Source organism: Fusarium solani (genome assembly GCF_023522795.1).
Source record: "Fusarium solani strain SB1 chromosome Unknown bctg00000002, whole genome shotgun sequence".
NCBI classification, from domain to species: domain Eukaryota; kingdom Fungi; phylum Ascomycota; class Sordariomycetes; order Hypocreales; family Nectriaceae; genus Fusarium; species Fusarium solani.
In genome coordinates this window covers 4,175,794-4,193,687 of record NW_027072155.1, presented here as the reverse complement: position 1 = coordinate 4,193,687, position 17,894 = coordinate 4,175,794, and the positions used below count along the sequence as shown (strand labels likewise).

The 17,894-nt window shown below is 45.5% G+C and overlaps 6 protein-coding genes across 6 annotated transcripts; 4 read left to right on the top strand and 2 right to left on the bottom strand.

Moving 5' to 3' along the window:
* Positions 1-4,125: 4,125 nt before the first annotated feature.
* On the top strand, positions 4,126-8,344 carry MRS44_005272 (uncharacterized protein; the record flags this gene model as incomplete). Its single annotated transcript, XM_065622528.1, has 8 exons — positions 4,126-4,494; positions 4,542-4,734; positions 4,782-4,958; positions 5,092-5,265; positions 5,317-5,341; positions 5,397-5,996; positions 6,054-6,941; positions 7,180-8,344. The coding sequence occupies 8 exons, from the start codon at positions 4,126-4,128 to the stop codon at positions 8,342-8,344; spliced, it is 3,591 nt and encodes a 1,196-aa protein (XP_065478600.1).
* Positions 8,345-8,666: 322 nt separating this feature from the next.
* On the top strand, positions 8,667-9,140 carry MRS44_005271 (uncharacterized protein; the record flags this gene model as incomplete). Its single annotated transcript, XM_065622527.1, has 1 exon — positions 8,667-9,140. The coding sequence occupies one exon, from the start codon at positions 8,667-8,669 to the stop codon at positions 9,138-9,140; it is 474 nt and encodes a 157-aa protein (XP_065478599.1).
* A 52-nt stretch (positions 9,141-9,192) lies between these two features.
* MRS44_005270 (uncharacterized protein) lies at positions 9,193-10,420 on the top strand (the record flags this gene model as incomplete). The annotated part of the gene is made up of 3 exons (XM_065622526.1): positions 9,193-9,978; positions 10,028-10,165; positions 10,223-10,420. The coding sequence occupies 3 exons, from the start codon at positions 9,193-9,195 to the stop codon at positions 10,418-10,420; spliced, it is 1,122 nt and encodes a 373-aa protein (XP_065478598.1).
* Positions 10,421-10,540: 120 nt separating this feature from the next.
* MRS44_005269 (uncharacterized protein) lies at positions 10,541-11,899 on the bottom strand (the record flags this gene model as incomplete). The annotated part of the gene is made up of 1 exon (XM_046283911.2): positions 10,541-11,899. The coding sequence occupies one exon, from the start codon at positions 11,897-11,899 to the stop codon at positions 10,541-10,543; it is 1,359 nt and encodes a 452-aa protein (XP_046135574.2).
* Positions 11,900-14,514: 2,615 nt separating this feature from the next.
* MRS44_005268 (uncharacterized protein) lies at positions 14,515-14,775 on the top strand (the record flags this gene model as incomplete). The annotated part of the gene is made up of 1 exon (XM_046275454.2): positions 14,515-14,775. The coding sequence occupies one exon, from the start codon at positions 14,515-14,517 to the stop codon at positions 14,773-14,775; it is 261 nt and encodes an 86-aa protein (XP_046135575.1).
* A 335-nt stretch (positions 14,776-15,110) lies between these two features.
* On the bottom strand, positions 15,111-16,915 carry MRS44_005267 (uncharacterized protein; the record flags this gene model as incomplete). Its single annotated transcript, XM_065622525.1, has 3 exons — positions 15,111-16,316; positions 16,391-16,758; positions 16,897-16,915. 3 exons carry the CDS (start codon positions 16,913-16,915, stop codon positions 15,111-15,113), a joined length of 1,593 nt encoding a protein of 530 aa, XP_065478597.1.
* Between the last annotated feature and the right edge of the window lie 979 nt (positions 16,916-17,894).

The following is a 17,894-nucleotide window of genomic DNA, read 5'->3' as shown; positions in this document are numbered from 1 at the left end:
TCTAGACTTAGAAAATATATAAAAACCTCTAAAATACCTTATTAATATATAATACCTTTTAAAGGACTTCTATTAATAATATTAAAAAAAGAAATAAAAATAATATTTTAATTAATAATATTTATAATACCTATAAGCTATATAGCTATTATAGCCTCTAATTCTACCCTCTTAGCCTTATCTAACTTATCTAATAAGTTTAGACCTTAATATATTATCTCTATACCTCGCTTATAAATCTATTTCTTTTAGTAATATAGGCATATTAGGCAAAAAAGCCTCTTATTTACCTACTATTATAAGGCAATTAACTCCTCCTTAGCCCTCTCTTCTTTAAGCTTAAAATAATACTTCTTAGCTATAAGGCGGGATATTATTAAGTAAGTTAATAAAAAGAAGATATTAAGCTAAATTATACTTACTAATAGAAACTAATACTCCTAAGCTATTATAAGTATAACCCTAATAAATATACTCTAAATAATAAGATATACCCTTAAGTATCTTATATTATAGCTACTTCTAGATATAATATAAATAAGGCATAACTTTAAAACTTATTTCTTTAATTAGTTTAAATAATTAATAATAACGCATAATAGATTAAGATTTTACTTTTAGTATATTATTAGTATTATTAGAATATTTAAAGAAAAAGGTTTTAATAAATTAAGAGAAATTAAGTAATTAGCTTTATAGGCCTTAAGGATAAAACCTAATAGAAGAGAGATATTATATTATAACCTAATAAAATACCCCTTATATAACTAAGAATAGCCTTATTATTACTTATTAATTAAAATATAATTACTATAAAAATATAAGTAATTATAATAATTACTTTATAATTACTTATAATTACTTATATAATTACTTTAATTAATATTCTATAAATAATAATTAAGAAAGACTTTATAAATATATAAAATATACTTATTATATTTTCTTATATAAGAATTACCTTAGCTATTAATATAACTTAGTTATACTTAATACCTTTAAGTATATTACTAGACATAACTTATACCTTACTTAAGATAATATTAGTATCCCCTCTGCTAATATAAACTAGTATAATTAGTTTATTTCCCTTTAGGACCTATATGATCGTCACATTTTCTAACTTATCTATTAATCTCTATTAGTCGCTCTTTTATAAAGCTATTATGGCCGCTTTTATCGCTGCCTTTTCCTACTTAGCTTTTATAGCTGTGCTGCTATGGAGATAAGACTAGCTATTATTATAAAGGGTCTAAAAGAATTTATTTTATTTCTAGGTTAATCTCTTTAAATCTAATCTCTATTACTTTTAATCTTATACTTTAATTATATACTTTAATTCTCCTATAATAAAAGCACTATCTTTTTATACCCTTAATTTAGTATTAACTTTATATATAGCATCCCTCGAGTTATATATATTCCTTTTATAAAATAAGGTTATTTATAAATAACTCTTAAGTTATAATAGAGATATTAATATATGCTTTAGTATAATAAATAACTTTTTTTATTAATATATTAAGGAGAGATATAAACCTTTAGATAAATTAATTAAAAAGCTATTTCTTAACTCTCCTCGGGGTTACCTTATCTCTATTTAATTTAACTAAAAATAATAGCTTTTCTTATTATTTAATATATTAATAAAGTAAACCTAAGATAACTTTTAGGTTAATAAAAAAGATACCTAACTTCTCTTAACCCTAATATATATATAATAGGCCTTAAAGGCCGCTATATATATATAATTCTATTAGTTTAAGAAGTTAAATTAAGAGATTTATAAACCGCTAGTTATTATAAAGTCCCTAAGAATATATTTTTACTTATTTTTAAGGTATTAATAAATACTAATATTAAGAGGTTATAAATAATAACTTAGGTAACTTAGGAGCTAATATAAGATAATATTAAATATTTTATAATATTAGATAAATTTAAGATCCTTATAAGTAGAAAAAGAGTTTATTAAGAGGAGCTAATATAAGGTTAAAGCTCTCTTAAGTTAATAATAAGGTTTAAATATATATTTCTTATTAAATTAAGACTTTATAATAATTATTAAATAATTAAATTACTCTTTAATAAAAGATCTAATAAAGGTCTTATTAATAATAAAGAAATAATAATTAAAGTATTATAGCTATTAAATAGCTTAATAAGAATTATTATAACTTATATTAGTAAATATAAGAATAACTTACTTATTAATATTAGCCTAAGTATATTCCTTTAATAATACCTTTACTATAAGTATTAAGAATAAAAGAATTAACCTCTTAGCTATATTAATAATATTAATAGATATTAAAGATTTCTTATTCTTAGGCTAAAAGATAATTATTTATATATTTTATTTTATCTAAGTAGAAAAAAGCTTAATATTATTATTTATTTACTTAATTTATAAGAGGGTCTTATTAAAGTTTTAAAGATTATATTTTTAGATACTAAGGGTATTTATTAAGGCATTAAATTCCTTAAATTAATTATTAATATATTATATATTACTCTTAGTAGTAATATAAGTAATTTCTTAGACTTTAAGAGACTTATATTAAAGCTCTAAATAATACGTTTTAAACCTTTTTACTTATAATACTAATATAAGAGGCTATAGGCTATTAAATTAATATCCCTAAAGGAAATTAATATAATTATAAATAAAGGTTTTTAATAGAATAAAAGCGCTTTATTTAATTAAATAAATAAAAGTCACTAAAGCTTATTCTTTTAGCTTAATTAGCGCTATTAAGGTCTCTCCTTTAGAGTTAAAAGGTAATAATTTCTTAGCTTTTAATAGATATATATATTTCTTAATTAAGGCTATACTTATATAATAGATAGCAGCGGTATTATTAATATTATATTTAGCTAGAGAGAAGAGAAATTTACCTAAGTTATTAATAATAAAGATAGCCTTAATAGATATATATATACTATATATGCTATAGCGGCGCTTTCTTTTAGCTAAAAATTAAGGTATAATTAATTTTAATTAAAAATAATATCTATTTTTAATTTAAAGCTATTTAGACTTTAATTTATAGAGAAATAAGGTAATTATAATAATCAAGGCGGTTATAGGAGTAACGCAGTTATAGGTTATAATGCCCCCTCTCTGATGAAGAGAGGGGTTATATAACGAGCTTACCTAATCCCCTGAGTAAGCTATGGGTGGCGTATTCCAAGAAATCGCCAATTCAGTCTGGGCGGTTCTTTTAGCTATACCTTGTCCTCGACCAGCGAGGGACATGTGCTTCGAGTGCCGGTCTAGGAAAAGTATCCGAAACTAGACGTGAAGCAGCAGACAACATTTTTTAAGCGCCTTGACCCTGGCACTTCTTTCTGCGCCAATTCCCTCGGTACCGTCGCAACATGTTCTTTTCCGTACGTAAATGTTAATCCCGCCAGCCGTCAACTGACTTCTGGAGTGAACTGCAAATTCGCTTTCTATTTACCCCCCTCATATTTTCGTGATCATTTGGGAACTTTGTTTGTCGGAAAATTAGACGAAATCGTAGGGTTGATGTGTAGAATTGAAGCTGCTGAGTCACCAGCCCTAGAGGCTGAAAACGGAAAACGGATTTGGGGCACAGCCACGACCCCTAGGCAGCGCGGACCGTACTGGATCTGGGCAGCCTGGCAGCGAAACAGAGGTTAATTCGATTTATGAGTCGCCAGCTCAAGTTGATCTGATAACTAAATACGAGTCATTGTTCAATACCTAGGTACCTACTTTACTACCCTTGTTACAAGGCCGCTATCTCCCAATCAAGACAGGTACCTGCCCAGCCAATCAACTTGAAGACCCCCAAGTAACGGGTGCTTTTATGAACATATCCTCAGTTGTGTCAGCTCAGGTTTGGCTAATTATTTTGTTTAGTTGGTAGCTGCACGTGAGCTCTCACACAACTAGGCTGTGTTAATAGGCTTCATCTCCCCGCCTCAACTTCCTCTAATTGCGTCACAGATCGCATCTCTTCCTGTCCTGCGACATAAACACCTACACTAAAGGCCGGGGCGCAGGATACCTTTCAACGGGTACCGAGGGAACTAGGCCATTTATGACCTCCGACACTTCTTCACTCCCGTCGTCGCTCACGCGGAGATGCCCGAGACATGAGCTTCCTGAACGCCCTTAGTTCACAGGATGTCGTCTTGTCGCAGCGTGCCTCTCGTCAAGCCGACCAGACGGCAGCCGTCAAGGACCTAGAGAGCACCATCGCCAGGTTCCAGGCGATTTTGACCGATGATGACCGTAAAAACCTGCAGCAGCTGAAAACCGAGCCCCACGATGCACAATCTATCATAATGTTCACGGCAAGTCTCGACAGGTTCGATCCAAAGCGCAGAGGCAAAAGTGTCGCCTCGAGGCTGGCTTCATTCCTGCAGACGATTGAGCAATTTACTCCTATTGTCGACACCTACATTCAGTCCAATCCCGAGATTGCGGCGCTAGTCTGGGGGTCTGTTAGGCTCACCTTCCAGGTACGTGGCCAAGCAAGGCATTCCGAACTGTTACTGAGACTCAACAGTTACTCGCCAACTTCACATCCTACTTCCAGTCCTTTGTCGAACTCTTGTCTGGCTTTGGGACCCTGTGTTCCAGGTTTGCCGAGTACCAAGTCATCTTCAAAGACTCTCCCAGACTCAAAACATCGATCTGCGCGTTTCACTCTTCCGTCGTCAATTGCTGCGAAAAGATTGTGCTGGTGACGCGCCGGCCAAGTTAGTTCTGCTACGCGGAGACCTGTTCCTTACTGACATCATCATAGTGAAGTCACAAGCATGGATGGCCATTACTCAATCTTTCCAAAGTGAAATCCGAGGATATGTTGACGATATCAAGTTGAATGCCGAGATCGTGCGGGATGACATCCAGCTTGCCAAAGCCCAAAACGATAGCGAAGAGCATCAGTTGCAAGCCAAGGCACGGCAGAAGGCAGAAGAGAGTCACGGCCGCATCTCTTCCTTGTTGACAAAGGCTAGGTCAGAAATGAGAGACTTATTGGCGAGCACGGAACAAGAGGGGCTACAGGTAGGGCCTCGATGCCTTGTTTCAAAATGCGCAGCTGATGATGCAAGAACAACGCCGGCGTCGTCTTCTCAAAGTCCTCTCATCGCATAACTATACAGCTGCATTCAACAATGCTCGTAACAAGCGTCATCTCGGAACAGCTGAGTGGGCGTTCAACACCGGCCAGTTCCAGAACTGGCTCACGAGTGATGGATCAGCAGTTCTGCATGTCACAGGGAAAAGTACGTCAGGCTCAGGCCAATACAAGACATTATAACTAATGGCGATTTTAGTTGGATCTGGAAAGACAATATTGGCGTGAGTGTAGACCATTTCTTCTCCTGACCGCGATGTTGCTAACTCGGCGTCAAAGGTCTTCGATCGTTGAACACTTGTGTCAGATTAGACAACCCAATCAGTTCATCTCATTCTTCTTTTCCAGGTTCGACAACCCGGCCACCTTGGCTTCGGACGCCATCATACGCTCCCTTGTCCAGCAATTGCTATCTGTGGCTCCTATGGAAACGATGAACCCAGCTCTCGCATCCGAGATCGCCGACTGCCTTCAGAAAGCCCAGGACAACTTTTTCTCGCTCAAAACTCTTGGGAAGCTCTATGAGACGGCTTCCAGATTCACACAGGACTGGTTTATCCTTATTGACGGTATGGATGAGTGCGAATCCGAGCAACAACGGCTACTATATGGCTTCTTATCTCGCTTCCTTGACACTTGTTCGGGGCCACAGCGAATTAAGATCCTGTTCTCGAGTCGAGAAACGACAAAACAAGACATCGAGAGGTCATTTGGTTCTGTGGAAAGGCTGATTACTGGCACTTCCAATACAAGCGACGACATTGTTGCCTTTGCTAAAGATGTTATCGACGCAAAGTTGGCCGGAGGCGAGTTGGTCGTGAGAGATAAAGATATCATTGATGACATTCTCGACGCAATTGCATCCAAGGAGGAAGGAATGTAAGTGTGAATTCTCTGCCAGTCACTTGCCGGATTCTAATCAACCCCTTCGAACAGGTTTCTATGGGCCTTCCTCGCTATTGAAGACATCTGTTCTGGGACAAACGACAAGGAGATCAGACAGGCACTTCAGGAAATCCCGACAGACCTTCCAACAACCTTTGACCGAGCATTGAGTCGGATAGCAAAGCGGCGCAACCAAAAGATTGCCAGCGAGATATTTGGGTGGACCACAGCTGCCCGTCAGCCGTTGACCTTGACACAACTTCAAGAAGCCCTCTCCGTCAAGGTTGGCCAGCGCAACTTGCATCCAGATGACCTGGTCAGCGGTATAGAGACCGTATCACCGTGTGGTGTGAGAATCTGGTGTGTGTCGAAGAGACAGACAACACGGTCCATTTCAGCCATCACTCCATCCGTGAATACCTTCTCCAGCCGGAATCCGGCGACCTCAAAAGATTTTCATGTTGATCTTGAAGAGTTTGATCACCATGTTGGCAAGGTCTGCATCACATATCTCCATCTCGAGAACCTCAAGACGGCACTTATTGAGAGCGAAAAGGCTGAGCCTCCTCCGACCGTTACGGTCGCGATGGAAGGATTGAGCGAGCAGACAGTTCGAGCAGCTGTTGGTGGAAGCATGGGTGCCCGAGTAGGTCGCTGGACAAGCCGCGTTGTCAAGTCGAGCGCACGCTCAGCCCAGCCTTCGGCAGGAGATGCCGCAATCCACTCGACTCTTGGGCACCTCCGCCATGTGCCTCCGGCTGCAAGAGGGATAAAGTACGTTTTTCTTGAACACGCCGAGGACAATTGGTTTCGCCATAGGACTCGCCTTGTCCGTACTTCTAGCCGAGCCGAAAACAGCATGTGGAATCTCGTTGGCCGACTTCTCGGGAGCCCTCGTCAACCGGGAAACCGGCCCTGGAAGGACTTGCTTTGGCGGGAGTCCGTCACGACGCAGGAATATTTATATCATGATCTATCTGGATCTTTCGTCCCATCCGGATGCTTCTTTATGCCTCCTGAGACGGAGAGACATTTGCAGGCCCAGCCCACATCGGACCCGATGAGCGACCTCACACCAATTGGTAGCCTCCCTTTTCCTAGCCGTCTACGCTGTTCAGAACTATCATGACAGCTTGGCATGCTGTGCTTTCACGACATTTATACAAAAACGCCAAAGGTCTCCCATAACCAAGTGGCTCACGTTGTTCCTGGCACTGGAAGGGAAGCATTCATCTTGCCCAAATCGCTGCTTCGCTCGATTACAGAAGCATCTATTTCATTATGAGCTGGTCCATACCATTGCACTTTGCATCGCCGCCGGGGTTTCGCATTGGCCCGCTTCCGCCTCCGAGAAAGTTATCAACGATGACCAACACAGGCAATGCTCGACGAATAGATTTCTGGACTTCTGCAAGCTCATACCGACGGGCTACGTCGCACAAGATTGCATGCGTATTCAAGACTTTGCCCTCGTGGCTTTGTGCGCCCTCACCAAGCCGCACTGGTTTCGTCGTCCAGGCTTACGGAATGATTTTAGCAGTTTTCTCACTGCGAGGACAAGCAATAACATGTCCATTGTCGATATTGCGGCAGAACAAAATAATAGTGACAGCTTCCTATTTTTACGGTCATTCTTCAAACAACTGGGACTAGGGGGTCTCTTGGAACTCGATGGACGCCATGGCAAGATGCAAAAACTAGTGTTGGGCGGTCTCTGCACTGCTTTGCGGAATGGCTCGAGCGAGAGCGCAAAGTTCCTGTGCGAACAATGCGTTCACCTATTCAGAACCGAACATGCAGGCCAGTTCGAACAACTGGACATTATTAATCTCCATCTAGCACTATCCCAAGCAGCCGTGTTTGAATGGCCGTTTGATACCACCAAGAATATTTTGTTCTGGTTTTTCAGGGCCCTGGTGGTAAAGCGGAATATGGAAGCAGCAATGAACCATCTCATCGAAGAATCGGTCAAGGCCGACAATTGGAAGTTTGCCGCCGTGGTAGTTGACGCGGTTTCAGACCTGGAATTCGAGAGGACAGAGAGCGACGATCCTTTCTTCAAGATGACTCTGAACTCGTTGAGCTGTCAACGATGCCGGGGGAAACAATTCTGGCCTGAGCCCATGGACACGCGGCTTTTGTTTGCTGACCAGCGCTACAAGTTGTGCTCCAAGCACAAGAGACAGGCCCTGGCCACACTTGACGCCAGACTATATCTCACTTCTGACAAGGGGTCGTTGCAACTGGCGCGTTTGAGCGAGTCGGACCAGGAAAAACTCCCTTCGGACAACGAGGTTGAGGAAGATTCCATTTTGTCCGTACCAGTCGATGAACAACCATGATCCTTAGGAGTGGATGGGGAGTCGTTGATCGGTCCAGCACTTGGGTATCTTAATTAATTAGAACCAGCATTTGGGACGCTAGGTCATCAAAAGGTATATTAAATCTTCCAAGCGAGCCAACTACAAGGCATATGATGATGAATATTACCGTTTGTCGGCATCAGAAAATTCGGTAGCTTGCAAAAAAGCCTCACGCTACTGGCCAGTTTTTCTCCCCCCACCTTCAAACCCGATGATTTCATCCCACTCCATGCCACCCGAGCACATTGACGACAACTTGATCGTTGGCTTTCAATACCTTTCCACTGCCTAAAGCAAGGGAATGTCTACTTCCAAAGACATAGCGACAGGCTGGGATATCCTCAGTACCCTACCCCCTGTCGGCATGTTCCCAATCTGGCTCAGCGCAATTCTCGCTTTGGTCATCTTCGCCGCGCTCTTCTCACTTCTCCGTGCCGGGCTTTCGCCTTTGCGGGCCATACCTGGCCCATTCTTGTCTCGCTTCACTGATCTTTGGTACCTCTCGCGACTTTACCGAGGGCAATTCGAGCAAGAAAACCTCGAGCTACATGAGCGATATGGTAACGACAGCAAGTCTCCATTGCCAAGAGCTGAAAGTTCTAACAATATCTCAGGGCCTATCGTTCGTCTTGGTCCCAACCGCTACTCTTTCTCCCATCCCGACGCCTTGAAGGCCATCTACGGACCAAGCGCAGCGCACCTATTCCCCAAGTCCCCTTCTTACCGACCAGCCGCACCTCCAGACCGTGAGAAAATGGACCCTCTTCGCCGATGAAGATATTCAACGGCACGGAAAGCACCGCCGACTTTACCAGAGCACCTACTCGATGTCCTCACTCGTCACCTACGAGGCCTACGTCGATGAATGCGCAGACCTCTTCGCACTCCGACTCTCTGAGCTTGCTGATGCTGGCGTGAAAGCTGACATGGGCTACTGGTTCCAGTGCTTCGCGTTTGATGTCATTGGTCTCATCACTTACTCCAAGCGTCTTGGGTTCTTGGACCGAGGCGAAGATGTGGGAAGCATCATCAAGACCATTGACAACGAGATGGTGTACTTTGTTGTCGTTGGTGTCTACAGCTTCCTCCACAAGTTGGCTTTTCCAATTCGAAACTGGCTAGCTGGGAAGAAAGGAACTGGCCGCACGTACTTGATGAACTTTACCAAAGAGAGAGTCATTGAGCATCAAGCTCGGCCGCATGTCGTTACCGCCGAAGATGCTGAAGCGAAGAAAGTTCCTTTGGACTTTCTCTCCAAGTTCTTTGGCAAGCATGTAGAGGACCCGGCCAAGTTCACCAGGTATCACGTCCTCGCGGGGTGTGCATCCAACATCGTTGCTGGTTCAGATACGACTGCTACTAGCCTGTCAGGTATTCTCTATCACTTGCTGAAGAACCCTCAGGCGCTCCAACGGCTTCGGCAAGAGATTGAAGAGGCCAGCCATGAAGATTCTGATAGTCGAACCATTGCTTGGACGCAAAGTCAGAAAATGACATATCTTCAGGCAGTGATAAAGGAAGCCTTGAGGCTACACACAGCCGTGGCATTGCCCATGGAAAGAGTTGTGCCCCAAGGAGGTGCTGAGATTTGCGGTCATTACTTCCCAGGAGGTGTAAGTGACTCACATCTTTCCAGGTTCCACAAGCTGACAGGGCGTGTAGACATGCGTGGGTATCAACAACTGGGTCTACCACCGCAACAAAGCTATCTTTGGAGAAGACGCAGATGAGTTCAAGCCTGAGCGTTGGCTCACGAGTGACTCTGAACAACTCAGTATCATGAACAAAAACTTGATATCAGTACGTGCTTTTCTGATTTTTGTCAATCCATTCAGTGCTGACAGCTAGCTTTTGCAGTTTGGAGCTGGAGCTCGAACTTGTATTGGACGCCACATTGCTGCACTTCAGATGTCCAAGCTGGTTCCACGGTTAGTGAAGGACTTTGATTTCACGCTTTGTGATGATATCTCCGAGCCCGGACATCAGTGGAATACCAAGAACTACTTCTTTCTCAAGCCAACCAACTTTCGAGTTTCGGTAAGAGCCAAGGTATGAGGAGGGTAGCCACGATTCAACGGCGCGGGCAGATTCATAGTTTATCAAAATCGTGGTCTCGTTATTCATCTCTACTCGTTTGCTTATTCTACTCAACGTCCTATGCTTCTGCCATTCCATCTAATAGTCGCGTCTCCTCAACTTGGAAGGCTTCGACTTCTTAAACTCAGCCTTAATCTCATCCAACAATCCATCCACCGTCAAAACATCCACAGCAACACCCGCGAGACTCTTGCCCACCATAAGCGCCTTCTCAAACGCGGGCTTGCTGCTAGCTGCCTCTTCAAAATCCTCTGTGTGGGGACCACCCTTAGGTACGGTACCGTTGGCAAAGGTGATCTGGAACTGGGGACTGATGGCGGGGAAGTCGTGGCTGATGTTTCCCTGGTCGGTTGAGCCACCGGGCTGGCGAGTCTTATCGATGTCGGCATCGGGCAAGTCACCGCCGAGCTCCTCGAACCATCGAGTGTAGGACGCGGCAAGGCCATCGTTGTTGTTCATGTTTGCATAGCCATATGGCCTCATGGTGAGGTTCAGCTTGGCTCCCGAGCCGAGAGCACCGGCCTTGAAGCAGTTGACAACGCGATCAGTGAGTTCTTCAAGTTGCTCATCATCAGCAGAGCGGATCTGATAGCTGGCCGATGACAGAGCCGGAATGACGTTGATGCGACTGCCTCCCGACTGGATGATGCCATGAACTCGGTCCGTAGGTCGCATCTCCTGTCGCAAGTAGGAGAGAGCGCTGTTGGCAAGCAGCAGACCGTCCTGCGCATTGATACCCTGCCAAGGAGCTGCCGCAGCATGGGACTCCTTGCCAATAAACTCAACATCGAAACGATCCGTCGACATTGTAAGCATGTATGGAGTGTCGGCGCCATTTCCGGGGTGTGAGATGAGCGAAATGTCAATCTTAGCGTCCTTGAAAACACCAGCCTCCAGCATCTTGACCTTGCCGCCGAGCGATTCCTCGGCCGGGGTACCGAAGAGGATAACCTTGCCGGCTAGCTTCTCTTTGCGCACAATCTCTGCGGTAGCCAAAGCTCCAGCGAGCGATGCCGTGGCGATGAGGTTGTGTCCACAAGCATGGCCCAGCCCTTCGAGGGCATCATATTCAGCGTTGAAGCTGACAACAGGACCATCGCCGCTGCCCTCGAAAACAGCCATAAAGGCAGTATCAATACCACCGACCGTATCATTCACGCTCCATCCCTTCTGTTTCTTCATGAAAGTAGTCAAGAGCTTGTGGGCCTTGAACTCCTTGTACCCTAGCTCTGGGTTGTCGTGGATTTCCTTGTTGATGGACCACATGTCCGTTTCGATAGAGTCGACATAGTCAGAGACGGCATCAAAGTAGGGACTTGTCTCATTCTTCTTTTGGCGGGGCTGGAGGGAGTTCTGAGGGGCGGCGAGACCTGGGCTGATAGATGCTAGGCCGATGACAGCGGCCAAGAGGCCCTTGGCTTGCTCAATGCGAACCATTTCGATTGATTCGAAAGTCTAGCCAAGATTACAGTATCAAGGAGAGAGGATCCAAAACAGAGAGAGGTGAGGTTACTTCGGGTAATCTCAAGACACTCAGTAGCACAACCGCCGATGGGACTGTCCGGCTTTATACGAAACTAAGGGGTACCCCCCTCCAATGGCGAGCAATTATTCAATACACTTATCAATAATGCGAATCATGCATTCAATCGCTTGAACATCTCGTCTTGGCAAACAGTTGACCGACCCAAGGGAACCAGAACTATACCCCGAGACCGCGCTCCCCTCACGATTTATATCAACCTGCCTAATGGGGCATGTGAACATGTCGATGATATCAATCCACCGGCGCACTTCCATTGCCGAAACTGCAAGCCGGCCGTTTACTAGGCCGGGGTAGCCCGCAGTGGGGTTCAACCCAAAGCCAGGTCCGGGTTAGCGGCCATGGTTGTCCGGAGGGTGAAGTCACCTTATTGCTCTTGAAGAGGCCGGGGGAAGTAGTTTATCGCTCATAAGCTCTCCACAAGCGTTGCATCTTGTGTCGGGCTCACTCCCGGGCTCGGGGGCTTCCTCCGTTGAGTGGACCTCGTAAAGATAAGGAAGTGGAGAGACAGAATCCAACAATCCTTCAACTACTCCGCGGGAGCAAGATATCTCTCGGTCAAGCCTAACAGACCAAGCTGACTCTCTATAATCTCCCTCTCCGACCTCACTCTCTTCTGCATATAATCATCCGCCCCAGCCAAAGTTCCGCATGGCGTTTGCATTGTCTGGATTATCTTACCTTGAATAAGCTTGTCTAGTGCAGGGATTAGGATCCTCGGGATGCCACCCTAGACGGCATGATCATCGCTCGGAATGAACTACCCCTCCTCCTCCTCAACTTATGACGTGACAGTCGCTATTACGCAGGATGCGGTGAAGTATGAAACTCGCTGATAAAATGTCTTTATCGTCTAAACTTGACTGGGAGTCGATAGGTCAACGGCGGGATTTCGGGATTAAATAATATCGAGTGTTCGAAGTTGAGGACTTTGCAAAGTGACGCAGTTTGCTACATCTCGGATAGTTGATTGTCAGATTGTTGCTTAAAACAGTGATGATGCCTACTAACTAGTAAGAATAGATATCCTCCATGAATTTTGCCTTCTGTACTAGGTTAGTAATTGTTCCGAAATCCTCCCGAGTGCTCTGTAGGCGCTCGCTCGCATCGTGGGACAAGTAGCTTAAAACTAATGTTGATGTGATGGAATGTAGGGTAAGTGTATCTTGTCCAAGCATGACTCAAGCCACAAAGAACCAATGTGACAGTTGGACGGACTAGTTAAGAGAGGTTGATGCAGTGGTGACAGTGCTTTCAGTACCTCATCCCCCCAAGTGCAGGTTTTGTAGCAGATGGGATGCAGTTTGATCCATGACCTCCTGATTAAGAAACATGAAATGCGTGGCGTATATTGAAACTTGTTTCCAAGTACAAAACAAGCAACTCTCGTAGAGGTGAATGACCTCCTATAGCCAGTGGACAGTATTTTAGGAACTACTAGAGGTCCGGCTTGAGCATGACATGCGCGCTGCATCTACGTTGCTATAATTTTATGCAAGGGATAAGTCACAAGCAAATGTTTTACTCTCGACCTATTGACAACCCGATGGTGGAGCCTATCATAACTTCCGGCAGGTATTAGACAGTTCCCGTGTGTGATGAAGGAACAGCGTTCATTAAATTCTTGCTCTCCCTTTGGATACGTTTCTGAAGAGCCGTGAATCTGGTTATCCCTTGCAGCCTCCGTGCAAGTCGTCATCTGACAATGGCCTTTCTCTTTCTCAACAAATGAGGGAAATGTACGAGCACATAATGAGTAGTTGCGGAAACGGCCAACAAGGTTTCGGCGGATTAGGCCGTTGAGGCCGTTTATCCGACAAGTGACGCTCATGATTGAAGACAAACGGATGTGAAGTGACGTGAAGTGGACGCGCGTCACTTTGCTAGCTCTGACAACGGGACTATGCGTGCCTGACGGGCTGTAAAAACCTATGACGAAAAAAAGGGGGCGCTTGAACTCTGTATGGGCTGGACTCCAAGGTTCGAGGCAACGCGGGGGAGGCCGCATGCCGACCAGCCGAACTCTTTCGGCTTATTTTGACGACAGCTAACAATAGCAGCTGACTGAAGTTTACCGCCCTGTATGTTTTGTAGCTGACAGGGTCACTCTCTGGCAACCCTCTCATTCGCTGGACCGTATTGTAGCAACATTTGACGGCCTCCAACCCGTGGAGCGCCGGTTGACAGGCAACTAGCTTGCCGAGTTACCGAATACTGTCTCGTATCCGAAAATGACGGCCCGGGTCGTGCCTTTCTAGATGACCACCTGTAAGCTGTAAGCATAGCTGCCGACCAGCCGAGTTTGCCGGCTGCTGAGTGGCTACACCAACGCTGACTGCCGAGACGGAAACTCACTTCAGAACTGGGGACAACAGTTTAGACGGGTATAAAGAGATGTGTTGTTCACGGCGATATCTATCTATTTCCCAAATCAACTCACTACTCCATTTGCCTTTACCAACTTACACAAACCAATAACAACAACAACAACACCACAACAAACACCACCATGCTTCTCAACCGCTTCCTCCTCGGCGCCCTCGTCGCAGTCAACTCGGTCAGCGCCCTCCCTAACCCAGACGCCGACAATCAAGACGTCGAGGCACGAAGCATCCTCCACCACTGCGGCTCCCACGCCTCTTGGAGCGGCGACAGCAAGTCCTGCGTCTGCCACGACAAGGGCAAGATCTATCACAAGAAGCACAAGAAGTGCAGCTGCCCCAAGGGAGAGAGGTGGCACCACGTCGAGCGCCAGTGCAAGAAGACCTAAAGGTCGCGCGCATGCCTGGCAATGTCGTCGTTGGAGTGTTTGGCTATCTTCTGTTATCTCGTCACAACCCGCGAACCCATCTCGACGCATCAATACTTGCCCTCTTTCGACCTTCTCGTTATTCTATCGGCTGTAACACATGGGGATGTTGGATAGTGGACTCTGCACGAGGGAGTCTGGAGCTGGGCATTGGCAAACGTGGCTCTGTAAATATGTTCATGTAAATTTTCCGCAACACACTCACGACTATCCCTCATATCGTTATCGAAATGAAATTAAGATTATTAAACATCTCTACATATTCTTGAGACGCTTACCGTCGTGTATGATGTCTTTTATTTAAGTGTGACAGTTTCAATAGCCGTGGCCGACTTGGCTATAACCTCCCCATCCATTATGCCCTGGACGTATGCATCACCGATGTACTCAAACTCCAAACCCTGCTCGCTGCTTCTCCGTATGACATGTGGCACGTTCCCGCACAGCAACACCCAAACCTCATCACCAATCTTTGCATCTGGGGGTCCAATGCCGAAGTACCCAGACTCTGTAATGAAGAATGCCTGACTCCTCGCCATATCCCATGCACTGGCAGCAATGTTAGGGTCCCAGCCACCACGAGCATAGTTCTGAACCCTCGCTACATCTTCTTGCGACGCACGATGGTTTGGTTCAGAGCCGTGATAAACAAGGTCTCCAATCAAGACACGGCAGACAGCTTCTAGACATGTCATGGCCTTGTTACCAATGTATGGCTCGTCTATCGATCGGTCGCCTAGCCAGTCGTAGAATACCGAGGACCACAAGCTAATGGTCTGTAGAGTGTGCTCGTCGTACTCCCCACTGTCGAGTTGTTGGTAGTCAAGGAGGTAATTGACAGATCCCAGCATCGCAATCTTGTCCACCTGCGTACCCTGAAGAACAAGGCCAGTGCCATCGGGAGATACTTCAGGCTCAATATACTTTCCATCTGCGCAGTTGAAGTAATTATATCTCCAACAATGGCCAAAGTAATCCGTTGTCCTTTGTGACGGGTCGTCGGCGAATGTCCAGTCAAGGACCCAGGATGGCAGCCCAGGAGTCATGCGAGGTTCACCGCGGCGGCCGCACACTGGGAGCAAGCCTCGGTGATGGCGGATAAGGTCCAAAGTGACTCGAGTATACAACTCAGTCTCGGAAATGGTATAGTCGCAGAAGGGCACGCTCTTAAAAGGCTTGTCGGGAAGCAACCCCATCAAGGCATAGATCTTGTCCAACGGGTTCGTCGCATCGCGAGAACGCCAGCGATACAGTGGTCCCAATATTGGTGCCGGATCGTTGATCTGAAGATTCATAATTGGGATACAAAACTTGTTGGATAGTGGACCAAGACCAAAGCATTGTTCAAATCGTTGGCCCATGCCCGAGTCGATCCTTACCAGGCCAACAGCGACCCTCTTCAAGATGTCAAAGGATAGAGTGTGGCCTCCCCACATGAGGTCGGATTCTCTCGGTAACTTTGCTTCTTGGATTGTCCAGATGCGTTGCCACCATTTGACGCCCTGCCATTTTGCCCATTGAGAGCCCGTAAGTGCAAGGATGACTTCGCCGAGATCCCGGGCTGCAACCCCTCGACCGACGATCCGGCATTGGGCAAATCAGTGATCATTTCCGTCAAGCACTGGAAAACGAGGGCTACATGAGTCTCTGGGAAGCCTGTCTGCTCCTCTGTCGGAAGCTCGCCGAGCCAGATCAGGCCGCGCGATGCTTTTCTGTAAATATCGCGCATGACGTTGACTTGGAGAGACTTTTCGACATCGTTGGTCTGGTCGATGCAAAGCTGGTCAATCCACACTGTCCTCGGCCTGTCGCGCAAACGTAGCCGCGAGAGTGCAAGGTAAAGACTTTCGGTAATGACTCTTGGCGATCCATCGCAAGTGATTTGGCGAGTATTTGACTGATCTCCCCAAACGTATGAGAGTGTTTCGTATACCGGGTCGCTTTCTAAGGGGACTGTCCGCACGTCGCATACAATCTCGTCGCCAAGCCTCCCCGGAAGAAGCCGTAGGAGAGCGATGTCGACATTTGAGAGGTCAAGAAGGTGTTAGCTTTATGGACGAGCAGAGGAGGCAAGTCGCATACCAAAAATGTGAGAACCCATGGCGTTGTGGTTGAGCGACTGTAATTACGCGCATTCGTCTGAATGGCGACAATTTAGAAGTCATGAGAAGAAGAAAAAGCGTCGATTCATCTTGGACACGACATCTTCTTTATGAGACTGAATGCAAACGCCAAACCAGTCTATTATTGCCGCCGACGTGATTGCGCCCGCGTTTTGATGCACCGCCGTTCGCTAGCCCGCCGACTTGGCTGTGTTAGCGGTGTTCTCACAGCCGTGCTTCTAATTTTCCCCGCGGCTGAGATTCCTTTAGTACTTTGGTCCAAGGCTGAGTTGATGCGGCCTCCGACTAATGATCCATGGCGTGTTGGGGGCCAAAGGCAGTGAAATATAAATGCGGGAGGTTGAAGCCCGGCCCTTGATGGGTTAACTGAGCCAGAAGATCGTAAATGCGCTAGAGCACTGTAAATACCTATGATTAGATAGGTATGGTAAGTAAGATACCACGTCCTCCACAACATGAATGGTGAGATGCATCCTAATAAACCCTAGACTCTCGCATCCCACTCTCTCGCCGATTGTAGGGCTAAGCGCAAAAGACCCGACTGGGTTGAATTGTAGGCAACTGTCACACACAACCAAAACACCCACTGCCTTGCATCAATTTGGCGAGAACGGATCTCGGTCAAGCTGTTTCGGCTCAACCAACCCCCTTGGCCCGCAAGCATTTCCAGAATGATACGAATGGATCCTTCAGGCTTCTTCTACGGGGCTCCGTAGTATTATTAAGCATTGTCTATTCTGGATATTATCCCACCGGCCTCAAACAGCGTGTTACGAAGGACGGAAAACCACTGGCTCGTCGTCCAGTTTTCATGCGAAATAATGGAGAATATGACGCAGAAACCCGCTCACACCGCCTTCTTCCCCTTCATGCATGACTTGGCACTCGGCAATTCATCAGCCCGTCCTCATCGGAGGGCTCGTCCTATAGAAAGGCTGCTCCCCCGACGGCCCGACG